The 26,111-nt window shown below is 52.5% G+C and overlaps 1 protein-coding gene across 6 annotated transcripts in view; it reads left to right on the top strand.

Annotated features, from left to right (window-relative positions):
• NAV1 (neuron navigator 1) overlaps positions 1–26,111 on the top strand; it is a 246,046-nt gene that overhangs the window by 135,364 nt on the left and 84,571 nt on the right. For 5 of the 6 annotated variants that reach the window (XR_010412232.1, XM_064594014.1, XM_064594017.1 and 2 more), the window contains 2 exons: positions 16,678–16,780; positions 21,481–21,846. Coding sequence is in view for 5 of the 6 variants with exons in the window: in XM_064594014.1 (XP_064450084.1) it covers positions 16,678–16,780; positions 21,481–21,846 (469 nt within the window). In the remaining variant the exon portion in view is untranslated. The remainder of the gene's footprint in view (positions 1–16,677; positions 16,781–21,480; positions 21,847–26,111) is intronic. The other variant, XM_064594015.1, reaches the window with a different exon arrangement.

Below are 26,111 nucleotides of genomic sequence, written 5' to 3'. Positions count from 1 at the left end.
GTTCTTGCAGCACCCTCCTCCCCAGGGGCTCACACACACAGGCCCCCACTGCCCCTGTGCCCAGAGTGCAGGCAGCTCACTGCCTGTGCCTCCATCCTCCCCAGCCCCTGCCTCCAGCTCCAAGAACTTCCTGCAGGCAGGCTGGCCCTCCCCCTCATCACCACTTCCAGCCCTGTGTGGCTCCTGGTCCAAGCTGGACCTTACTCAGCATGCAGACTGGCGTCTTGCCCTCTCATGTCTTCTCTGCCCTTCTTTTGGAGGACTCCTGCAGGAAGAAGCAGGAGTGCTGGGTTCTTCCAAGAATCCGAGCACATGGGCTAGCTGGGGGGGGGGATGCGGGGTGTGGGGAAGGGGTACTGGCTCCATGCTGGAAGGATTTGTCGTCACTGAACTTAGATGTGGCTTTGTAGCTTGCAGACTTGGAAATCTCCAGGGGAGAATTTTTTTTTCCTGGGAATTCAGCTCCATTCAAACAGTGACCAATCCTTAGTCACTTGGTGGGGCTGCAGTGCAGGGCCTGGGCCACCATGGGCTATATGCAAGGCCCCGCTGGGCTTGGGCAAGGGCTGAGACTGGGTGCTTCTTCTTGCCCTTCCCTGGGCTTCACTTCAGTATGGGTCCCAGGCTCTCCAGAGTGACCCTAGCCCTTGCACACCACCCCACTGGACCTTCTGGAGAAGAATGCCCAGTACATAAGCTCCTGTTCACTTCCTTTCTCTTTTCATATCTTTTCTCCCACTTTCACGAGTGTGGTAATGGGGTTGATTTTTTTTTTCTCTCAGAAGGGGAAACTGAGGCCCAGAAGGGCTGAGCAGCTTGCTCCCAGGTGCCAGAACATTCTGGGCCTGGGACCCAGGGGCCTTGGCTTCCAGCCTGGTGCTCAAGCTCTGAAGGCCCTTCTCTTCCAGATGTGTGGGGGACCCCTTGGCTTCTCCATGAGAGACCAGTTAGCAGGGGCAGGACAGGGTCAGGAGGAGATGGGGTGGGAGCCTCCAGGCCCCCACATATGTTCCCCATGAAGGAGCGGGTGGGAGGTCATGAGGAGGGGCTGGTGCCGGAGCCCTGCTTTTGGCCACAGCTGGTTCCCAGGCTCCTGCACTGGAATTGGACAGGCAAGAGGATTCTGAGTGATCTGATTAAGCAGTTGAGCATAGCCATTGGTCTTGGCCAGCGGGCCGCACAACCTGCCTGCCAGATGCTCTAGGAAGGTTCTTCCGAGGCCAGAAGATCTGCAGGTTCCAGAGCTGGGACAAAGCCCAGTGGGGAGGAAGGGCTCCCTCGAGGAAGTACCGGGCAGGAGCAGTGACCGCCCGCAAGGCCCGGCCTGGCTGGTGGCCCCGAGTCTTGGAGGTGGAGGAACGCTGACCTGGCCTGCCGCCCATCACCCCCCACCTCCCCCCACCCCCGGTCTCCTGGCAGTCCTGCAGTGCATTCATTCCGCGGCCCAAAGGACAGGCCTCTTCCTGCGAATGTGAGGAGTGCAGGGCCGGCGTGTCAGTCAGGAGGGGCCTTCTGGGGTCTGGCGATACTGTCTTGGTTGTCATTTCTCATGTATCTGGGAAAAAGCATGGACTTCAGAGTCAGACGTGGATTCACCTTCTTACTATACCACTCATGAAAGCTGTGGACCTTAGGAAGTTAACTGGGCCTCTCTGAGCCAAGCATCTATAAAACGGGGGTAATTATACTTAACCCCTAATAGCTGTTGTGTTAAGGGACAAAACGTGTAGTCATATGCCCCCTTATGCTCTCTCCTGCTGGGGAGAGCATAAGGGGGCATATGACTACACGTTTTGGCAGGATGAGCTGGGCCTCAGAGTCCCGGGATGATCGCCTCGGTCGGCAGCATGTCCCTACGAACACGTATGTCCTATTGACAGATATTAGAAGCTAATCAGGGGAGTCATAAATAGCTAGGCTGTTTATATCTGGGTTCTGTTCTATTAGGTTGCTTTCTCATTGAAAATCTGTGATGAAAGAGACCACAGTCACCCAAGTGACCACAGTCGCCCAAGTCCCCCATGCAAGGGACATGGTCCAAGACCGCCGGTGATGCCTGTAACGTGGGTAGTCCCAACCCTGTAACCACCGTTTTTTCCTGTATGTACATACCTCTGATGAAGCTCAGTTTCTAAATTGGGTACAGTGAGAGATTAACAGCAATAGCTTCTAGTAAAATAGAACAATTATAAAAATATACTGTAATGAAAGTTACATGAATGCAGACTCTCATTTCATGGGGTGCCTGGGTGGCTCAGTCGGTCAGTCAGTCTGCCTTCGGCTCAGGTCATGTTCCCAGGGTCCTGGGATCGAGTCCCACGTCGGGCTCCCTGCTCAGTGGGGAGTTTGCTTCTCCCTGTCCCTCCGCCCCTCTCCCCTGCTTGTACACACTCTCTTTCTCTCAAATAAACAAATAAAATCTTTATTTTTTAATTTTTTAAAAGATTTTATTTATTTATTTGACAGAGAGAGACAGAGCGAGAGAGGGAACACCAGCAGGGGGAGAGGGAGAGGGAGAAGCAGACTCCCCGCTGAGCAGGGAGCCCGATGTCGGACTTGATCCCAGGACCCTGGGATCATGACCTGAGCCGAAGGCAGTCGCTTAACCGACTGAGCCACCCAGGCGCCCAACAAATAAAATCTTTAAAAATAAAAAAAAGAACATCATCTCACATTGCACTCACCCTTCTTGTGATGATGTGAGATGATAAAATGCCCACGTGCTGAGGTGAAGTGAAGGGAATGATGTAGGCGCTGTGACATAGTGCGAGGCTGCCCTTGACCTTCTCACTAGTCAGGAGGATCATTGACTTCAGGACCATGGGTAGATGGAACTGTGGATAAAGGGGGACTACTGTGTATCCGTGTCTAGCATCATGCTCGGTACCTAGAAAATTATGAGTAAGTATTGTCTCCTTCCCCTTCCCCTCCTGCCTCAGAGAACATTGCCTGCTTTTTAAGAACTCTTAAGCAAACCTTACTAAGTTTCACTGTAGGATTTCTCTGCCTTCTTAATTGGAAATCCTTAAAGCTGACCTTATTCCTTCTTGCTTCAGTTTGTGCCCAAACCCTGGGGCAGTGCCACGGCCTTTATCCAAACCTGGTCCTTTTGGTGGGTAGTAGGACCATCCTGAAGGTGGGGAGATGTGCTAGTGGCAGATGGGCTGAGCCTGAGGGTCCCCAGTGGTAGGCAGCAGAGGGTCGAGGGGATCGGTGACATAGAAGGCTTTTCCAGAAATATGAATCCTCCAGGGAGGCAGCCAGACTGGGCAGATCACAGCTCTTTGATGTAGGAGCAGATGCTCTGCAGGGAGAGCTGGGGCTGGGGAAGAGGGAGGTGTGAGCAGCCTTCTTAGGCAGAGAGACCTCCCCCGTCTGGGGCAGCCCTGCATCGCCCACACACTGTCCCGAACCTTCTCTGAGCCAAGGAATTTCCTTAAAGCCTGACCTCTACCTTCTCCAGCCCCAGCATGCTCTGAAATTAGCAAGCTGTGTCATCTTCACCGAGTCCTTGCCACTCCCCTGGGCCTCAGTTTCTTCTTGTGCTCAACAACCTCTGAGGCTCATGCCTGCTCTGATGTTCGAGGAGCATTCATGGCAGCCGTTTTCTAGGCTTGCGGCAGGGGCTGTCTACACGGGCACATATACAAGTTGGCAGACCAGTTACTCTACACATCTGCGTTGTCTCCAAAACTACATGCCACCCTCACCCCAAATCCACACCCCTTTCCCGTTGTCTGGTTTAAAACAGTGAGGGGAGCATGCCCTGTATTTGAGGTGTTGTGTGCAGATACAGGATGAATATGCCATGTCTCTGCCTTCCCAGAGGTGACAGTCTAGTGGGGGAAAAGACAGGAAATCTGATCAGGAGCTCTGGGTGGTATGTGCCATTATTTCACTTTATAGGTAAGAGTACTGAGGCCCAAGGAAGGATTAAGTACCTTGCCCCAGGTCCCAGGCTGGTTGGGGGTAAAGCTGGCTCTGTGCGCCGTGGCCTCCTGCCACCCAACAGCCGGAGCCAGCCCTTTCTCATGGCTCAGCCTTGGCTTAGGTTACATTGTTCCTGAACTAGGGGCTTGCTCTGCTGTCCGTGGTCAGACTCACTCCTTCCCTTCCTGTGGTTTCTAATCATTGGCCACATCTTCCAGGAGCCCCTCTCTGATTCCCTCAGCCCACCCCCACTTCGCCACTTTCTAATCAGTCCCCGGCAAACAGCAAGGCCCCTGGCACTGTTGACGGTGCCTGACTCCCACATGTGCGTGCCAGCCTCCTGGCTGCGGACTCCCAGAGGCCGGGCCCTACGTGGATGGCTGAGGTGGAAGCCAGTGGCTTCTGGGGTCAGTAGGTGCATCAAAAGCCATGGCCATCTATCCATTCGACGTGTCCCCTCTCTGAAGTCCAGCTACTTCCAGAGGAGTCAGGTGGGATGCACCTCTACAGCAGAGAAGACGGCAAGGTCTGGGTAGGAGAACTCCGGAGGGTCCCTAGCCTGGAGTTCTGGTGCAGGCAGAGGCGTGACGGGGGCAGGTCTCCCATCAAAAGAGCAGTATCTTCAGAGACAGTGCCTCTTGTCACTTGGCCATTGGTAGGTCCTGGGAAAGGAAAGGATGTCAAAGACTTGGAGGAGCTAAGTGACAAAAGCACAGAGCCAGAGCATACCTTTGCTGCTGATCCTCTTCTGCCACTAAGTCAGACCCTGTGCTCTGGCAAGTCTCTGTCTGACCCACTCTGGTCTTCAGCCGCAGGGCCCCAAATACCTCAAGATGGGCCCCATCTGTAAAGTGGAGAGGCCAGACTAGACAGTTCATCAAGGGCAAACACCTCCTGGAAACAGCCGGTGGTATTAGTATAGACCAAGCCCCCGGGTTCGAGCAGTGCTGTCCGATAGAACTTTCTAGGCGATGGAAATGGTCTCTATCTATAGTGCTTAGGAGCCAACGTGATGATGTGGCCATTGAGCACTTGAAATGTGGCAAGGGCAAATGACAAGTGAATTTTAAATTTTATTTAACTTTAAATATAGAAGATGCTCAACTTCATTTGTCATTAGGGAAAAGCAAATTAAATCTACAATAATTTACACTTCACACCCATTTGGATGACCATAATAATAAAAAAAAAAACAGACAATAACACATGTCGGAGAGTATGTGGAGAGATCAGAACCCTCACACACTGCTGGTGGGAATGTGCAATGGGTAGCCACTTTGGGTTTTTGGTGGTTTTTTTTTAAGATTTATTTTTAAATAATCTCTGCACCCAACACCCAACGTGGGCCTCAAACCCACAACCCCGAGACCAAGAATCTCATGCTCCACAGACTCAACCAGCCATGTGCCCCAGAGGCAGCCACTTTGGAAAACAGTCTGGTAGTTTCTCAGACTGTTAAACACAGAGTTACCGTATGACCCAGTGTTGCACTCCTGGGCATAAATCCAAGAGAAATGAAAATGTATGTCCATATAAAGACTTGTATATGAATGTTCATAGTAGCTTTATTCATAAAATAGGCAAAACGTGGAAATGACCCAAATGCCCATCAAATGATGAATGGATAAATAAAATATGGTATATCCAAGCAATAGAAAGTTACTCAGCCGTGAAAAGGAATGACATAGTGATACTTGATACAACATGAATGAAGTGCTAAGAAGCCAGTCACAAAAGGCCAGTATTCATGATTATATTTATATGAGATATCCAGAACTGGCAAATCTGTAGAGATGGAAAGTAGAGATTGGTGGTTGCCAGGGGCTGAGGCGGGGGGTGGGGGGTGGGGAGTGGTGAGTGATTGCTAATGGGCGCGTTCTTTTGGGGGTGATAAAAATATTCTGAAGTTAGGTGATGGTGATGGTCACACAAATCTGCAGATGTGCTAAGAACATTGAATTGTATTTTATTTTTTAGTTTATTTTAAAAAATATTTTATTCATTTATTTGAGAGAGAGAGAGCACGTGCATGGGGGAAAGGCCAGAGGGAGAGGATCTCAAGTCGACTCTGCGCTGAGCACGGAGCCCAACATGGGGCTCGATCCCAGGCCCTTGAGGTCATGACCTGAGCCAAAATCAAGGCAGATGCTCAACCCACTGAGCCACCAGGTGCCCGTGAATTGTTAAAAAGGGTGACTGTTCTGTTCTGGGAAGTATATCTGTCTCTGTATCTGTGTATCTAGATATTCATTTGCGGCCAGTGACTGCAGCACTGGACAATGCGGTCCAATTCTGGCTTCGCCATTCACTGCTGTATCACCTTAGGCAGCTTACTTAACCTCTCTGGGCTTCAGTCTTCTCAATGGCAAAACTGGGATACTAACTGGACTGCTTCACAGGGCTGTCATGAAGATGACATGGGCTGATATACATGAAGCTGCTAGACCCGTGCGTGGCACACGGCGCTGTTAAAGAGTTAGCCAGTAACTGATCTTACTAGTTCGGTCAGAAATCGTGGCCCACACTCGGGCCCAGCCCCCAGCCCCCAGCCCTTTCACGAGCTTCCTCTCCCCTCCCCTCCCCGCTTGGCCTGCAGCCCCCTCTCTGCTGTGTAAACTGCCCCATCACAACCACTCCCAGCTCCCAGCCCCCAGCAGCAGCGTCACGAGAGCCTGGTGTCAACATGTAGGGTCTGGGCAGCATCGCTACTGGAAAGCAGTGCCAGTAAATCTTGAGGTCCGCTGGGCAGGAGAGGCAGGGCTTGTCTCCTGCGGAGGCAGGCAGTTCATTTTCTGCAGGAGGCCTGCCCTCTCGAGCTGAGCCCAGTGTCTAAGTCTTTAAAGGAGAGAAGATTGAATAGGTTCCAGAGTCTTCTCTCTGATCCTATAACCTCACATTCAGAGGTACGTGGGGTGGGGAAGAGAAGAGGACAGGATTAGCAAACGGCACCCCTTCCCTGCAGGGGTGCAGGCAGGCGTCCCCTCCTTGGCCCCCAGCGCCCAGCATTGACCGCCCTCCACCGGTCCTTACCTAAAGCCGGATCAGGGCTAGACGGTAGGAAGTGGCCGCGGAGGTATTGCTTTGCCCTGGAGCTTTAATGCTCACTCTCCGTGGTCGCCTCCAAAGGTTGCACTTGCTCACTGGCTGAGCAGGCTGAGCCGGCCTGACCTGGGCAGCCTTGTGGAGCTGCTGTCTGGCTCCCCTCCTCCCTCCTGCTCACTGCAGAGAGAGGCTGCCACTATCCCACCCCCCCCGCCCCCCGGAAAGGGCCAGGCTGGGCATGGTGGGGGTGTGGCGGGGGTGACTCCCCTCCCTCTCACCAGGAGGGAGACCTCCAGAGCACAGATCCAAACCCTCATCCACGCCCCACAGGCAACCCCTTGTCCCGCTGGGCACTGGAGCAGAAAGCCCGTTGGAGTCTCTCCGAGACTTTGGCTCTGGATCTGAGCTTGCCAAGTGGAGCCCACAGGTCCCCGGAACACCCCCCCCCCCCCCCCCGCCCGCAAACCCTCTGCACGCCCAGGGCTGATCGGCTCAGCCCAGAAGCCAGGCACTGCTCCCTCTCCCCATGAGTAGGACAGGCTCCCCAAAGTAGATGCTGCAAACTCTTGGCACTTCTCCAAGGATGATAGTACCACCCAGGCACTGAGGCCTGGGGTCGGGGGCAGGATGCAGGCCCCAGGAGTGCAGAATCTGGGAGGAAAGGAGGTGTGCTAAGCAGAATGCAGAGGGGAAAAGACCCTTCTGGCAGCGCCTTGCAAGCCTGAGAGCGAGAGGGCTGCTTTTCTGCAGTACGGCGGCTGCCGCAAGGCCACGGCGGGCTGAGGACCAGCAGCGCCCCCTTGTGGCCCGTCTCCGCAGCAGCGACCCCGGCAGGGACTGGACTGGGGCTGGCATCCTCCGAGCAGCAGGGGGACTAGGTGGCTCCTCGTGATGGACGAGTGGGCTTTCCCAGAAAACAGTGGATGTGTGCCCAGGGAGTAGACTTGGTCTGAAGGCCCAGGACACAGCCCAGTGGCCTGGCATCAGGAACTCAGCCCTGTTTTGTGGTGGACATCTATTCTGGTGGTGTGCAACAAGATGTCAGAATTTCTCAAGATGTGACCTTCTGGGGCTGCCTGGTGGCTCATTCGGTTAAGCGTCTGACTCTTGATTTCAGCTCAGGTCATGATCTCAGGCTCATGAGATGGAGCCCCTTGTTGGGCTCCACGCTCTGCGGGGAGTCAGCTTGAGGATTCTCTCCCTCCCTCTGCTCCTCCCCCCCTTACTTACTCTCTCTCTCCCTCGCTCCCCACCCCACCCCCCTTTTCCCCTGCTCATGCTCTCTGTCTGTCTCTCTCTTTCAAATGAATAAACTTTTTTTTTAAGATTGTTTATTTATTTATTTGAGGCAGGGGACAGAGGGAGAGGGAGAAGCAGACTCCCCACTGAGCAGGGAGCCTGATGTGGGGCTTGATCCCAGGACCCCAGGATCATGACCTGAGCTGAAGGTAGACACCCAACTGACTGAGCCACCCAGGTGCCCCAATAAATAAAATATTTTTTAAAAAAACAAGACCTTCTGTATCATCCATATTGGGGGCTTGCAAAGATGCCCCATCTCAGCCTGTTGAGTCATGGTCACTGCGGATGACACCCTCACCCCCGAATCTTTAACACATTCTGGGAGAAAAGATGTTTGTATGGGATTTAGCCAACTACAAAGCTATAGAACCAAATGGTCAACGTTGGTTAGGGGCCTTGGGTATCCCCTACCCCAACTTCCTTGATTTATTTTTTCTTTAGAGGAGGCTGAGGAGAGGCAAAGGGAGAGGGAGAGAGAGAATCTTAAGCAGACTTCACACCCAGAGCAGAGCCGACATGGGACTTGATCTCAGGTCCTGAGATCACGACCTGAGCCAAAATCAAGAGTCGGATGCTTAACCGACTGAGCCGCCCAGGCACCCTCCCAACTCCGTTTTTTTATAGATAGGGAAATTAAGGCCCAGAGAAGGGAAGTAATTTATCCAGGACCCCACAGCTAATTAGTGTGTGCCCTCGGGAAGAGCAAGCCTGCCCCCGCTGCCTTCCTCCCCTGTACCCCTGCCTCCCCCTTCCTCTTAGCCCAGTCCACTAGGGACATATTGCGGAGGCTCTCTGATCCAAACCTTCTGACTCAATCAAAATCAAAACTCTAGGTGATCTGGAGAGACACCTGCCTGGCAATCCCAGGCCAGAGGTGGACCACGCATGCCCTTCTCTCTGGCCCCAGATTTCACTTCTATCTCCTGGTTTGCCTTGCCTTGCCTCCCATTCATGTGGCCAATATATTATTTCTTGAGTCCTGGCTCTTTCTAAGTACTTTGCCCCATGCAGCACCCCGCAGGAGGGCCACAAACACTTGGCTCCAGTTTGGTTCACACGCTAGTTGGGAGGATTCAGGATTCTCTGGGGCAAGGATGAAACTCTCCAGGGGGCAGGAGCACTCACTAACTAGAAGTGTGTGATTTGTCACACCGCAGGGTTCGGTGACAATCGCCTCTGACAATATTATGACTTACGTGGGGGGATGAGTGAAATGACAGAATTGGTAACAGAATAAAACGTCCCCCCGCCTGCATGCTCCATGGAAGGGGGTGCCTCTTGCATAGAGGCCCACCCAGTGCTCTCTCTCTAGGGCCTCCGGGCTCATCGGATGGTGAGCAGGGTGGAGGGAGGAGTGGAATTGTAGGGAGATTGCCTGAGCTCAGGGGAGACTGGTGAGCTGGGTCACCTGTCAGTTTCCATGCCTGCTTCTGCCGCACCGCCAGACCGAGCCTCCCAAGACTCAAGATGAGGAGTCCATCCGGTGCAAGGCTGCTGGCTGCAAGGACCTGCAGGACCCACCTAGAGCAACCTCTGAGCAGGGGGTGGAGACCTGGAGGGCTGAGGACTCCCCAGAGGTGGGCCCCCGTCGCCTCCTCTGGCTGGACTTCGAAGGTGTGTGTCCTTGAGTAGAGGAGAGAGAGAAAAGTGATGCCAAAGCCATTTGACTCGTGGGAAATACAGCATGTCAGCCGTGGATACTAGTTGTGATGTGGTAAACTCCCAAGCATCCTTTGTGCTCGTGGTACTAAATATTCTTGGAGAAGGTGGCCCACTGGCTAGGGCTGGAATACTTGTGTTCGTAACGCTTTTATTATAATGCTGTTTGCCCCATGTGTACTAGGAGCCCAAGCTGACAGATTTTAGAGTTTGGAGAAGACTTGGATGCCACCCTTGGGATCTAATAGGGTCAGGAGAGATTTTTTGTTTTCTTCTTGGGAGTGGTTGAGTGTGTGTGTGTGTGTGTGAGATGCTTGATTCCTCCTTCTGCAGGTCATTTAGTCTAGCCTGGATATCTAAGCGGATCTATTCCCAGACCATCCCGAACAGTAATTTACATTGTTTGTTTGTTTTTAAAGATTTATTTGTTAATTTTGAGAGAGAGAGCACGCGTGTGCGAGCAGGGGGAGGGGCAGAGGAAGAGGGAGAGAGAATCTCAAGCGGACTCCCTGCTTGATCGCATGACCTTGAAATGGTGACCTGAGCGGAAGTCAAAGAGTCAGATGTTTAACTGACTGAGCCACCCAGGTGCTCCACTGTAATTTACATTTTGATCACCCCCTCTGGGGACACATCTCAGTGCCTCTCATCCCCAGCCCACAACCCATCCAGGAAGAGCCCCAGGCCAAGAGCACACCTGCCCTGCTGTTCACCACCTGGGAGACTCGGGGCACGCCTTTCCGCTCTCTGGGCCTGAGGGAGGTGTTGTTTTTCCCCCATCTATGAAGTGAGAGGGCAGATGATTCTTCCGAGCCCCGAAATGCCAAGACTTGAAAATGTTCTTGCCCTTGAGTCACTTCCGTTTCTCCTGTGGCTTCTCACGGAGCCCAGCCACTCACAGCAGAAGCTCATACAGAAGTCAGCCGAGAACCCAGTCCTCTGTGGCCTCTGCCCTGGGCTAAACGACTAATGCGGTTTCTGAAACATTGGTGGAAGTAATTAAGATTTCGGCAGTCAGTTATCACAGTTTACTTAATTGTCAGCTAATAATTAAAATTGTACAGAACTTGGGTAAATTTGACTGCTGGGGGTTGGATCCCCTGGAGTCCCTCCTCCTCCCCACACCTCCCTAAATCTGGTGGGGTTCTTAGCCTGCGTTGGAGGCCCCCATCCCTTACTACCTCCGATTTCAGACTGCTGGCCAGGGATGGCCCCCAAGGCCCAGCCTCTCCCTCGGCTGAGCCAGGGTCTGGGGGAGCGGGTTTGAAGATGGAACATCACTATGGTGCAGGGCTGTCATCAGACCTGATGACTCAAGGATGAAGTTTTGTTTCCACCTCGTCTACTCCCTGCCTCCTAGGCTGAGGGCCTCCCCCAGCCAGGGCAAGGGCCCAGAGGAGGATGGGCAGTCCACCCGAGCTGCACCTGGGGGGCTGGCACCCCCCACCTACAAAGGAAAGAAGCAAGAAGCCAGCCCCAGCCCCAGTGCAAGCGTGCGCCCTTTGCTCACTGGCCCCTTTGTACCTTGTGATGAACAAGAGCTACGGTTTATAGAGTACCTACTATGTGCCAACTGCCGCGCAGAGCATTTTACCTGAATGAGCACTGTCACCCTCGCCATGACCCTCCCAGCGGGGCACCATTATTCTCCCCATTTTACAGAGGGGGAAACTTGCAGCAAGCTGAGGTGCCTTGTGCAAGGTCAGACACACCGAGAAAGGACAGAGCAGGGTCTGAACTCAGGTCTTTCCGACTCGAAGAACTATGTTCTTGCTACTACACCGCCCCGTCCATTCTTGCCCCAGCGTCTCCATTTCTTGGTTAGTTCCTAGTCTAGTTCAAGTTCACTCTCTTGCCTTCCTGGGGAAGCTTGTTTTCCCGATTTGCCACCAGTTGCACAGTGCTTCCTCCCTGTGCATTATCCCTTCTCCAGATTAAACGATCCCTATGCTACTGCTTTCATCTTTTTCCTTCCTCACCTGCAGTGGAGGAGGGGTCCACGTAAACCTCTCGGTGCAGAACTGCAGACCTGCACACGTGTGATTCTTTTTTTTTTTTTTTAGATTTTTATTTATTTATTTGAGAGAGAGAGAGAGAGAGCACAAGTGGGGTGAAGGGCAGAGGAAGAAGCAGACTCCTGCTGAGCAGGGAGCCTGATGCGGGACTCAGTCCCAAGACTCTGAGATCATGACCTGAGCGGAAGGCAGACGCTTAACCGGCTGAGCCCCCCAGGCGCCCCCACACATGTGATTCTAATGGTTTCCACAAACTACTGGCCAGACCACAAGTAGTTGTGTATGTCTGGAGGCATGTGTATTTCGGGGCACTGTATTGTAGTGGAAAAAACAGGAGCTTTGGAGTCCACAGATAGGGAAAGTGCTTAGGGTCATGCCCGCCGTGTGGTAAGCGTTCAGGAGTGACATTATTTGCATTTGTGTGTGTGTGTGTATCTGTGTGTCAGGTTTATTTGATTGCCAGTCCGTGAGCCCAGAGACTCATGACAAACAGTATGCCCTCTGTGGTCTTGCGTAAGGGGCAACAGTGTGTAGAAACACCATCCTACCTTGCAATGCCCAGTGCGTGCTGAGAGGGTGATGTTGTTGGTGGCACCTGTGAGTTACCATGGTGATGGCTGGGTTGGGGGAGACTCTTGCTCTCTTCTGAGCCAGAGGAGCACATACATCCTCCCTGGTTGCTCCTTTTGCAGGGAAAGGCTTGGAGCCCAGACAACCTCATGAGCTCCCCCCGTAGACCTCCTTGTCAACCCAGAGCTGCAGGAGCCCTACCTGGCCTTTGTCCAACCCTGCTTCACACACACACACACACACCCACACACACACACCCACACACCCACACCATTCTTACAGCTGGACCCTATTCTATAGGAGTTAAGAGTGAGCATACCCAGAGCCTCAGAGTAGGGCGGTGAGGGTGTTCGGATCAGGGCATCCAATGGAGGGGACAGGTATGCTCTGCTGGCCACAGCGTGGGCCCAAGCAAGAGCAAGACCCTAGCTAAGCCGGCCTGGAGAACGCTTTTTTCTCATCTGCACGAAGATGACAAATAGGCTGGGGGTGTGCTGACTGCATCCCACAGGGAAGGACGCTGAGGGAGGAGAGGAGCTACCAGGCCCTCCCTCTCTGCTGTGTCTGTACTCTGTTATGTCCCCTAGGCCTATCCCACACCCAGACTAAACATTTGACAAGACACATGGAGGTGACCTCTGAGGCACCATGACTTATCCAGTAAAACAAATCAGCAAGCTTTGGGGTCATCATCACAAAATGGTGTGTGCCTCACAGACCTTCACCCCATCTCTGATCCTCATGGGAGATGGTGAGAAACGGGTGAAGCTTAGGTATGAGTCAGGTGGATGGAGTGAAGGTCAAGAGGGGGCAAGGGTGAGGGGTGGGGTGAACTCTTTTGCAAATGTAACTTTATTCATATTTTCTAGTTAAATATGTAAAGATTTGCCTTGGGGTCATGGACGTGAACATCAAATTGCCCCCCAACCTAGCCAATGTGTCTGCAGCTTCTTGAGCTCCAGAGGCCTTCCCTGTATGTGCATGTCAGGCCTCTCATCATGGGGCTACCTCTGTACCCCGAGGAAGGTATCCGTCACCCACAAATGTGGAGCACAGCCAGACTTCTCAGGAGCCACCACCCTGAGCTAACCTTTGAGAAGCAGGCTGGCATGCCCAGGATGACCACCAGGGGGCAGTGCTGGGGCACGGAGGGAGCTTCAGGGGGGTAGCCTCGGCAGGACCCACCCAGGCCTAGGAGCAGATGCAGATCTAGGTCACCCTCCAGCAAATCAGGGTCTAACCCAAACTCCTGCTGTGTATGCGCGTAGCCTATGCTGCCGGCAGGCTTGGCATCAGACGTTATTCCATTAACCTCTCTCCGAGACCTCCAGCTCATCTCCTCCTCGCTGGACCTCAGCCTCCCATCTCTTCTGTAACCAGCCTGGACCGGGTCACCTCTAAGGACTCTTGTGGCTCTAATTTTCAGCAAGTCTATGAGACTTTGGGGTATTCCCACCCCACTCTACCGACACGGAAATGAGGTAGCGGGATAGGGTGATCTTTGAGGGAAGAGGGCAATGTGATCAGTGCAATGAGAAGTAGGAAAGTGTCTCTTTTTTTGTCACTACTAGAGCATTAAGATCCAGGTTTCCACACCCACACCCCCATGTCCCAGGGCCAGGAGCATTAGAGAATACAGAGGGACCCTCCTGGGGCTGGCTACTATGTGTATTAAATACTTTTCCCTAAAAAGAAAAAAAAGACATCTTCCTAAAGGGACATATATCCATCCATTCTTTTTTTTTTTAAGATTTTATTTATTTATTTGAGAGAGCGCACGCGCACACATGCTCGAATAGGGAGAGGGGGACAGGGGGAGGGAAAGAGAGGATCCCAAGCAGACTCCGCGCCAAGTGCCGAGCCCGACCCCACAACCGCAAGACCATGACCTGAGCCAAAACCGAGAGTCAAACCCTCAACCCACTGAGCCACCCAGGCGCCCCTATCCATTCTTTTTAAAAATGTATTTCTTGGCACAGTTTTTGTGGTAGCATCCGTCTACTGAAATGTTCATTGAGCACCTACTGTGTGCTGTCACCATGCTTGATAGTAATGGTGCAGAGATACCCTGTGATCGATCACAAGAAATACGAGTTTCTTCCTGGGCTCGACTCTGCTCTGTGGCCTTGGGCAATTTCTTTCATCGTTTTGAGTCTTAGTTTTCCCATCTGTAAAATGGGACAAGAGCACAAACCTCCCGTAAACGTTGTGAGGATTCAACTAGCTGATACATGCACAGGGTTGGCATGCACACAAGTCTCTGAGTAACTCTTGGTCACCTTCCTCTTTGGGACTGCACACCCCTTAGAGTTATGCGCGCCTTTCCCTCATCGCTGCCAAACCCATAGAAAGAATTGCCCTAGCCCAGGAACCCACATCTTGGCACGATGTTCTTAGTCCCCACACAGGCATTTGGGAACCAAGCTTTAAAAATATATGTGTATACTTTCTGATCCTGTCTGTGTTCCATGCCAAGCCATCCGTTAAAGCCTTGGAGAAGCTCACAAGGTGACATTTGCCAGGATAAATAGGCATTGGCAGCTACAGAAGTGACGACGCTTCTGTGGGACAGAGCTCAGGCCCCTGGCACGGAGGCTTGCCATTTGTCCCTTCTTGCCACCAGCATGGAAGCCGGATACATGATACTCACCATGAGCGACCCTACCAGCAGTAGCAGCCTCCTATAGGCTCCCCCAGGGAGAGGAGAGGTGCCTGGGTCTGGGTGTGGAGCTGGTTCTCAGCAAAGGTGCCACCTGGCTTCCTGCCCACCCTCCCCAGTCCCCCCTCGGCCAACAAGACAGAGCAGCCCCCTGCCAGCCAGCCGGCCTGAGTATATTCTTGGGGGAAGATGGGCCTCTGAAGGGATTCGGAAATGTTCCCTTTGGCAGCGAAAAGAACCTCATGCCCCTGCTGAGTCTGTGGGTCGGGGAGGGACCAAGAGGGCAGTTTGACGAGGGGAGGACCACAGAGGGTTTCAGGATAGAAAAGGGAAGTAGCCTCAGAGTCAGGATTCTTGGGGTTTCTCCATTGCTTTGCAATCAGCTCTCTGCAGGCCCCTGACCCTCCATACATTGCGTTTCAGGGAGGCCTTGGGGGATTTGATTCCATTCAGTGAATCTGGATCCCACAGTCAAAGGTAAACCACGGGAGAGGGACAGGTCCTCTTCATTTTAGTGTCCTCAGGGCCTACTGGCATAAACTATGTGTTTGATAAGGTTTACTGGGTGGATTGATAGAAAGATGGAGAAAGTTCTTTGAGTTCTTCATGCTCAGAACCTCTTCATCTTTTGGATGTTATTTTTACTCTGGAAAGGAGATGGGATAAATTCTGTTTGCTTTTTGCTGTTGTAGATTGATTCTTCTCATCTGACCATGTTAACATTCTGCCTGGAAACCAAGGTTGAATAAAAGGACCCCTGATCGTTTAGGATTCTGAGGGTGGTGGCCGTACCCATACAGTCCTCCTCACTTGGGATCGCACTGTTGCCCAGAGCTCAGTCTGTGCTCTGGAGAATGACTGCTCATGCCCTCCAGCCTCCCCACCAGCCACCTCACTTTTAGGGGCTCTATCTGCACTATCCCCCCTGAGCCCCATAGAGCAAGTCCAGACATTCCCAGTCAGTGCGTGGGGCCCAGGGAGTGTGACATGCTGGAGCTGGCTCTTACCAGCTTCCCAGAGCTGACTGGTAGCATCTCTTCCTAACCCTGAGGTCACTGACATCATGTTGGTAGCTTAAAAGAGTCATGGGAGGAATATTTACACCACAGAAATTGGCAAACACTCCAAGTCAGGGCATCCCCACCTCTGAGGGCTGGTTGTTAAACATTTACCAACATATCACTGGAGATGGGGTTTGGGGCAGACATTTCAGTTGACCTCAACCACAGGAACCTTGCCTGTCAGGGACCTCTGCTCTGAGAAGCAAGGCCTCCCAAAAATGAAGCCAGAAGAAACAGTTCCTCAGGGGGTCTGGGTGGCGTGCCCAACACAGACCCCTTCTAGGGTCAAGACGTCAGGCGGTTCAAGGGCATGTGTCTAGGGTGACCAGCATGGCCTGGGGAGCAGTGTCCTCGGGACATCATCAGTCTCCACTCCTTGACACCCTCAGCTCTCACCAGAAAGTTCTCCACTCACCCAGCTGCTCTTTTCTCCCTCTAGACCCAGAGTCCCAGAGGAAGAGGACAGTGCAGAATGTCCTGGATCTTCGACAGAACCTGGAAGAGACCATGTCCAGTCTGCGAGGGTCCCAGGTGACTCACAGGTAGGTCTAAACTGCCGAGGGGGCCACACCCTCCACTGCTCTTTCTCTCTCCCAGTCTGGAGAGCAGGGCTTCAGAGCCCCACGGTGCCACCGCGGCAGGGACAGGAGAGTTGGCCATCTTGGCAAAAGAAGCTTGGATTTGCCTGGGATCTGCTTGCGCTTGAGCATGAGATTTCATTTTGAGCAAATGAGTTTGAAAAGCACAAGAGTGGGGAATGGGAAGCCACCCCATGATTCAGGGCATGACCTTCCTGTCCACTTTCCCTCCTTCAACACCAGTCTCCTCATCTGTTACATATGCTGTCCTCCTCCTGTCCTGAAGTTTCTGTTATTAGAGGCTTCTAGAATCGTGCCCATCCCAACACCCAGCATCTTTTCCCTCTTCTTTCAGTTAGGTGTCCCCTTGCCTCTTCAGCCAGTGGCTGAGGGAGCCTGAGGGAGCCTGAGTGCTCAGGCTCCATGTCACCCAGATCCACGCCATGGGGCTATGCCCCTTCACCCCACCCTGCAGAGACCTTGCAGCCTCCCGCAGTGTGGGGCATTCCGCCCTCCCATGGCACCTCTCCCTGGAGCTGCATACTGACCACGGCCTCTGCCATGACTCAGAATTTCCCCCACTGGCTCCTAGAGCTGCTCAGATGAGCTCATGCTGTCAGCTCCAAGGGGGATAGAGGGCCAGGCAGGGGGTAGAAGGAGAGGGAGCAGACAGCCAGGATTGGGAAATCCTGGGGGGTGTGGAGCAGGGAGGCTGAGAGCGATTAGGTGGCCTGTCCAGTTGGACTGGAGATCGGTTCCTCCCCATCTCCTGGGGTAGGAAAATGAGAGCAAAGTTGGGACAGAAGGACAAAAGGATAGGGGCTTTGCTGAGCCCAAGTGTGTGGCCACGTGATAGCCAGACTAAATTGACATACCTCCAGTGACAGAGAACTCACTAACTGTCAATCATCTCTGTGCACCGTGGGATTGCCATGACCAGGCAGTGGAACAGAAATCAGGCTTCATAGCTTTCACCCATCAGCTCTAGTTCTTCTTCTGCTTAAGAACACCCCTCTTCCTCCTTCCACTACTCTGCCTAGCCCTGTCCCATCCTCTTTATTGGACACTCAGCCCTTTGCTCCCAGATAGCTGAAATATTTTCAGTGCTAAATCAAAGCCTCTATTCTGTGGGGTTCGCAGGACCCAGCCTACTGAAAGGGATGTGGTCAAGGACATCTGAGGAAAAGAGTGCAGGGGGGGAGGCTCCTGGAGACCCTGGGGCTCAGGCCCCCTTACATCTATTCCTAACCTCCATCCCTCACAGTCCTGAGCAGGACCCAAGTGAGACAGGGGCCGGGCTCAGCTTGGCTCACCAGTTCGGGGACTCGGTGGAGGAAATCTTGAGCATCCTCCTTCCCCCATCCAGGGAAGTTGCTGGAACAGCTCTCAACCAAATCATATGCCAGCTCCATGCCAAAGAAGGCAGAAAGTGCTTAGTTGCTGAGGGGGTCACACCCCAAATGACTCACCCGCAGTGGAAGGGTAGAAGCAACAGCTTCCGTGTCCTGGTGCCACTGACTCTGAGCAGCCAGCCCGTGAAGCAGGACAGGCTGACCCCTTTTTGCTTTCTGTTTGGGGTGGAGAAGAGAGAGCTGGCTGGTTGGAGGGGAAAGCCTCCGACCTCTGGCTTCTGCCTCCCTTTGTGGAAAAGGAACCAAGAGCCCTGAGCTGGTTTTGCTGTTGACTGTGGACCCAGAGCCACTTCCTCTCTTAGCCTTTGGTTTATATTCTTCCTGGTCCACGCTTTGATAGCCAAAACGATTTCCTGAGTATGTAGGGCTTTTTCACTTTTTAAAGTGCTTTCCATCCATCAGCCCTTCCGTCCGTCCTGGGAGGAGGCAGGGTATGTTCATATCGTCTGGGTTAGAGAAGTAGCAGCTGAGGCTGGGGAGAGGGGTCCCTTGCCGGAGTCACGCCAGCTGATGAGGGTGGGTTCTGTGTCCGGCAAGCTTAGAACCCATGCCAGGCACGGTGCTGGGCACCAAACCCCAGAACAAACACAGGCTTCATGCTTGATGGGGAGCTTCCCGTCCAGTGAGCAGTTCCAGCCAGGTTATTTTCACTCTGGAACTTAGAGGCTAGCTCTAGATTCAATTCCTTTTTCAGAAATCTTTTATTTCTGTCCTGCTTCCTCTATTTCTACTGGCTCGTTTCCCCAGCAAGGAGAGCGTCTGGGTCAGGGGGTTGGGGCTGGAGAGGAAATGAAAGTCTCCCTCCAAGCCCGCCACTCTCCCCACCCCAGAGAGAGAGCGAGAGAGAGAGAAAGGCAAGACTGAAGTGCCAGATGCAAGGCTGGAAGGCAAGAACTGACGTTTTAAGCTAGAATCCTCCCCTGCTGACTTAGAGATGTCTGGAGATGGGTTGGGGGGGCGTGTAAAAAAGAGCAGCAGAACCGAGGAAGAGGCACTTTTAGTGCAGAGAGCTAAGCAGGAGTAGGCCAGGAATAGCACTGAGGGATCTGGATGCTCCGCATACGCACAGCCCACACCGCGCACTAATTTTATTGCCGCGGTGTAGACTGACTAGGGAAACGGGCTGTCCTGGACCTCTCCAGCGTCGTCACCATGGCCATCATCATCCTTTCCTTTCCCATTCTCATCTCATCGTCATGGTCAGCTTGTTTTCATTAAACCCTTACTGCGTGCGTCCCGGCACTGAGTCTGATAACGAGAACGTCACTGCTCTTCAACTCAGCACATTCGTCCTGGGTCTGCTCCTCATTGATTGATTCTTGTACCTGGACCCAAGAACATGCCAGGCCCTGCGCAAAGTGCTGACATACAGTGGTGAGTGAGGCAGCCAGTCACACAGGCCCACAGTCTCTTTCAGGGAACTTCCATTCGCTCCGAGGTCCACAGTAATTAGAAACAGAAATAACACAGTATGTGACGAAGCACACGCCGAACACCAGAGGAGGGCCCAGAGGGGAGAAGCTCGATGCACGCCAGGTCAGGAAGCCCCACAGAGGGTCAGAGGCAGTGCTCACAAATTGCCCTGCCCAGCCAGGGCACCCCCAGCTTGTGCACAGGACTTCTGTAGAGACCACCTGCGTGCTCAGATTCAAGGGTCTTTGGGCTCCTCCAGTTCTGTTGATCGAAAAAAATCAACCCTTGGGGAAGCCTGGGTGGCTCAGTCAGTTAGGGGTCTGCCTTCAGCTCGGGTCATGATCTGGGGATCCTGGGATCGAGCCCCACGTCTGGGAAGCCTGCTTCTCCCTCTCCCTCTGCACCCCCCCCCCCGCTTGTGTGTGTGCGCGCGCGCTCTCTCTCTTTTTCTCGCTCTATCTCAAATAAATAAATAAAATCTTTAAAAAAAAAATCAACCCTTATTTTCTCAGGGTTGGTAGACACAATTTGGGAGGATTTTCTTTTTTTCAAGGAGCATTACAAAAACAAGAATAGAAAAATCAGTGTCCCACTCATACCTTAACCCCCCAAAGTGACTAAGAAGAAATAGATGTGTTCACAGAGTGGGGGTTCGTGTACTTGTGTAACTCCTGCAGCCACAGACTGCCCTAGCTACCCAGCTTTCCAGGCCTATGGATCCTATTTCAGTTACGCAACCCTGCCTGGCTTTAGTCAGGCCGAGCTCCTGAGACCCTACCCATGGTTGATTGGGGCTGGCAACGCTGCTGGGATGAGTGGGATGATCAGTCTCTGTCTGAACCCACATCCAGGCCACCTCTCCAAGCAGATCCCAACTATCCTTGCTCTCTGCAGCCACCTGCAGAGGGTCCCTGGGGGAGAAAGGCATCTCCTTCTCCAACTCCCAGACTCCCTCTGGGTCAGGTCATCCAGCACAAACCTGGGCATGCTTTCCTGGCCTGGCCTAGCAGGGCCTGAGGCGTGGGGCCCTGCACATCCTGTCTTCACCCTGTTGCCCATTTCCCCATGTTCTCTCCTCTTTCCAGTTAAGGCTGCTTCTGTTCTCTGGTGAGGTGCTGCTGCTTTCTCCTGACAGCTTAGGCCTTTCACTAGTCTTACTGGGAACCAGCCACGCATCTCAGGTTCCCAAAGCTTTGCCTATACCCTCTGTAACCCACTCCAGGCTTTGCCATCTCTGGTTTGGGAATCAACTAGCTCTTACTTGTTAACAGAAAAGAGGTGATAGACACACCCTGAACAAATGAATGATCAAGGCCTTTGCAGCTGGGGTGACCAGTCTATCCCATTTCCCCCGAGCGATCCCACTGGACTCTTCCCATTTATTGAGCGGCTTGTATATACCAGGCACTGCGTTAGACATTTACATAGGTGATCCTTACAACTCTGTGGAGTAGCTAATATGCTATTATCTCCATTTTACAGATGAGGAAATGGAGGCTTAGCAAGATTGATGAGTTCACCTCCAGCTCACTTACAAATAAATGGTAGAAAAGGACTAAAACCCAGCTCATGTCATAAAATCTATGCCCTTAGGCAGTATATGGGATTGGTTCCCTCGCACTTAAGAATCCTTTTCATCTGACAACCTCAGGTAACACTAACAGGGGGGCCGGACCCGAAGAGAGGCCTCCTGGAGGTTCCTGGAGCCCACGTGGGCAGGTGCAGAGGAGGCGGGAGGGCCTGGGAAGGCGGAAGGGTCGCTGGAGTGCAGTCCGCCGGGACAGGGCCCAGAGCGGCCCTGCCAGAATGAAAACCAGTGTCCTTCTGCCCTCTGCCCAGCTCCCTGGAGATGACGTGCTACGACAGTGATGACGCCAACCCTCGCAGTGTGTCCAGCCTCTCCAGCCGCTCGTCCCCCCTCTCCTGGCGCTATGGCCAGTCCAGCCCGCGGCTGCAGGCCGGGGACGCGCCCTCGGTGGGCGGGGGCTGCCGCTCGGAGGGGCCGCCCGCCTGGTACATGCACGGGGAACGGGCCCACTACTCGCACACCATGCCCATGCGCAGCCCCAGCAAGCTCAGCCACATCTCCCGCCTGGAGCTGGTCGAGTCCCTGGACTCGGACGAGGTGGACCTCAAGTCCGGCTACATGAGCGACAGCGACCTCATGGGCAAGACCATGACGGAGGACGACGACATCACTACCGGGTAAGGCCCCTTGCACCGTGGGGCAAGGGGCTAGGGAGGGCAGGCGGAAGACCAGTGGAGCGGGATTCCTTCAGAGGGGAGTTGGACTCACGACAGGAGTTTGGGTTGCTGTGCTGTGACAAGAGACAGCTGTGCGGGGCCTTTGGACGCTGGTCGTGGCTGCCCCCGAAATTTGAGGCGGTGGATTACGGGCTTTGGTGTGGTGGGTGGGGCCACCATTGGAGGGGCTGATTGGTCAATGGCGGGACCTCCCTCTCATTGGCCCGGGTGGCTGTCGCTCTAAGGCATGCCCCGCCCTCCCCGTCCTTTGCCCTCAAAAGGCTGACGGGAAGGGCTCTGGGGAGGAAATGGCGTTAGTCCCCGTTCTGCTACCTCCGTGTGGGCCTCGGACAACCTAATCCTGCTATCCCCTTTGTAAAAAGAGGATGAGAGGACTACACGTACCTACCTCCGAGTCTAACAGGAAGAGAAAATAAGAGCACTGCTGAAACAGAAAAGTGGGACTGGTGGCTCCCCCTTCCCTCGCCGGGATTCCCGGCCCCTCTGTCCCGTGTGCCTTCCCCCATGGCACTCAGTTTCCACTGCTCTGGTTTCTTCCTCTGCAGACCTTCTACCAGTAATGCAACTTCCGAGCCCCTATCCCGGTCTGTTAAACCCTTCCTTCCTGTACTTTGCCCCACAGGGACCCTCATCTTTTCTGCCCCCAATTGGCAGGGTTGGGTTTGTGGAGCAACGTGGACATAGGCAACAGTCTGGGAAGTGAAGGAGAAGATAGAAAGAAAGAAGTGTGGGAGGTGGGAGGGGTCCTGGCCCAACTGTTCCAAGCCGTGAGATCGGAGAGCTGTAGTGGTTCTGGAACCTTCTCCAGAGCATCTTTCAGTTCACTGCTACTTCCTCTCTTCCTTCTTGGTTTGCTGGAACTTTGCAAGGGACCACACAAGTAGTGACAACACCCCTTCCCCCTACCCCTCTCAGGGACTACCTCTTCCCAATAAAAACCCCCAAGCTTCAAGAGAATGGAAAGTAGCCCCTCCTAGGAAAGGACTAAGAGCTGAGCTCCAGGCCATCCACTGTTCCCCACCCTTGGGGACAAACTTGGAGGGACTGGGCAGGGCCTGTCCGGCTGATGAGGCTGCTCTGGAGCAAAACAACTGACTCATGAATGGGGTTGTTTACTGCCTCTTCAATCCCCGGGGCCGGCCCGACCTCACGCTCAGATCCACCAGCCTGGAGCTGGGACTGCAGAAAAGCCACCCAGCTCCTCCTGTGCTCAGAGGGCTTTGCCAGGCAGGAAGGAGAGCCAAGGTGTCTGACGGGCTGCTTTGTACAGCCACTGTGCTGGGAAGCTGCTTCTCTGAGGAAGCATCCGGTCCCTGCCTTCTGAGAGCTCCCAGTTGGGTGGGGCAAAGGGAGGCACAACCCCTGTGAGGCAGAGGGCTCTGAAAGTTCCCCATGTGCTGGAAGGACTGCAGCCCCAGCCCTCGGGAAGCTCCCAGACAGAGGGAGGTGAGAGCCGTCCTCCACGGTGCATGCAATGGCCATGGCAGAAGATTTACCAAACGTTGGAAGGCACAGGACTCCTGCCTTTGGAGAGATCCCAGTCTGACGCAGGTGGCAGGACTTCCTAGCTGTGTGAGCTTGGGGAAGTTAGGTAACCTCTCCAGGCTTTAGTTTGTCTGTCTGCTAAATGCAGATAATAGAACCTATCTCAGGATGATTATAAGGATTAAATAGCTAAACACATAGAAAGTGCTTGGAATAATCCCTGGTTCATTGTAAATGCTCAATAAATGTTAGCTTTTTTTTTTTTTTTTTTTTTTGCTGTTACTGGTTATTATCGTTATTGTTAAAATGCCATTCTGAAGGAGGAGAAGGACTCCTGCCCCCTGAGGTTCCCAGACTTGCCCCCAGGGACTGTGCAGTTTCACCCGAGTGCCACTCAGAATCAGCAGCTGGGACAGATGTAGCAGCAGCTGGCCAAACCTGGGAGCATCGATTTTGGGGGTGTGAGGGCATGGGATGCTAGGCAGAGGGGAGCCAGGAAAGATGAGCTTAATCCACCCTTTCTTTATCCCCTTCCCTCTGGACATGGTATGTGCTCCTGAATCAGTTAAAAAAAAAGCAAACTTCACTTAGCCTAGCATGAATGAGAACGTGCAAACCCAGACTTTCTGGAGAAGAAAGTGTTGGCATGGAAGTATCCGTAAAGTGGACCTGACTACAATCTGCACTGCTGGTTTCCAAGATGATTTCATGTGTGTTGTTTATGGGCGGTCTGCAGTTAGCAGGAACTCTTAACGCTTGATAGTTTTAAGGTTTCTCCATTGTTGACTTCCCTGCCAGGCCTAGGAACACACCCACCCTTCAGTGTGCTAAGGAAGTCAGAGCTGAGGGGAACCCACTTATAATCCCAGTAATTTTCATGTAAGCAGTCACTCCTCAGTTATGTGTTTGCATGGTTAAGTGTTGTGCTTTTTCATTAGAGACTGGGCATCCTCAATTCCAGCAAGAGAACATGCAGACCTGAGCGGCCCCTGCTCAGCCCCCTTCTTGGCCCTCCCAACCCCCACTGTGGTTTCTGTCCAGGTTTTATAATTTAGAAAATGTCCTGTTTCTCCGAAAATTATTTTCCCTATTCATGAACTGAGTAGGGCTGTTCCCTGTAGGGGTGGCCTGTAGAGCTTCCTTTCTCAACCAACACAGTGACACCTCCTTGACCCCTGTCAGCCACTGCCCATTGCCATTCAGGCTCCTGCTTCCCAATACTAGGCTAGCAGGAGAGGTGAAGCCTCTGCTTTCCCCACTGGGCGACACATGATCAGCCACAAGCCGTCCGAGTGAGCCATGCAAGATGACAGTGATTCGGAGTGCTCTCAGTTATCTGCTGGGGGAGCAGCCCCTTGGGTGTTTTTCAGCTCTCTCTGCTCCATCCAAACACCAGGCCTTCCCTGGGTTGCCAGTCTGTGGGGGCTCAGGGAAGGCACATTCTTCAAACGGAAGCTCAGCAAACTAGAATGAGGAAGGTGAATTTGCTGCCAAAAGAATCCTATTTTTAAAAATTACAGTTTTTAAAAAATTGTGGCAAAATACATGTTTTTTTATATATAGCTAATACATCAACAATTTTTTAGAGTGCAGCTCAATGGCATGAAGCGCATCCACATGGTTATGTAACCATGACTGCCATTCATCTCCAGAACTTTTTCCATCTTCCCAGACTGAAACTCTGTCCCCATGGAATGCTGACTTATCATTTTCCCCTCCCCCCAGCCCCTGGCAACCACCATTCTACTCTGTCTTTGTGAACTTGACTGCTCTAGGTACCTCATGCAGGCAGAATCATACAGTATGTGTCCTGCTGGGACTGGTTTGTTTTACCTAGCATAATGTCCTCAGGGTTCACTTATGTGTAGCATGTACCAGAATTTCCTTCCTTTTTAGGGCTAAATAATATTTTAATGTAGGGATATACCACATTTTATTTATCCATTCAGCTGTCGATGGGTTGTTTCCACTTTCTGGCTCTTGTAAATAATCCTGCTGTGAACATTGGTGAACAAATATCTGTTCAGGCCCTTGCTTTCAATTCTTTGGGTACATACCAAAAAGTAGGATTATCAGATCATATGTAGTTACATATGATCACATATAGTTACTCTATTTTAATTTTTGAGGAACCTCTATACTGTTTTCCACAGGGCCATACCATTTTACATTTCCACCAGCAATGCATGAGGAGTACAATTTCTCCATCTCTTTGCCAACACTTACAATTTTCTGTTTGTTTGGGTTTTTAATAATTGCCATCCTAATGAGTGTGAAGTGGTATCTCATTGTGGTTTTGATTTGTGTTTCCCTGACGAGTAGCGGTGTTGAACATCTTTTCATGTGTTTATTGGCCATTGCTATGTCATCTTTGGAAAAATGTCTATTCAAGTCCTTTACCCATTTTTTAATTGGGTTGTGTTGTCATTGTTGAGTTGTAGGAGTTCTTTATATATTCTGGTTATTAATCTCTTGTCAGACATATGATTTGCGAATATTTTCTCCCGTCCTATGGGTTGCCTTTTCATTCTGTTACTAGTGTCCTCTGAGCACAAAAGTTTTTCATTTTGATGAACTCCAATTTATCTAATGTTTCTTTTGTTGCCTGTGCTTTAGGTGTTGTATCCAAGAAGTCACTGCCAAATCCAATGTCACGAACCTCTGCCCCTGTGTTTTCTTCTAAGAGTTTTATAGCTAATGGGACTTCTTAAAAATTTAGA

Source organism: Mirounga angustirostris, unplaced genomic scaffold (genome assembly GCF_029215605.1).
Source record: "Mirounga angustirostris isolate CCGP_5_RB_7025 unplaced genomic scaffold, mMirAng1.0.hap1 SCAF_6, whole genome shotgun sequence".
Lineage (NCBI taxonomy): Eukaryota > Metazoa > Chordata > Mammalia > Carnivora > Phocidae > Mirounga > Mirounga angustirostris.
This window is presented reverse-complemented; position numbering and strand designations above follow the sequence as displayed.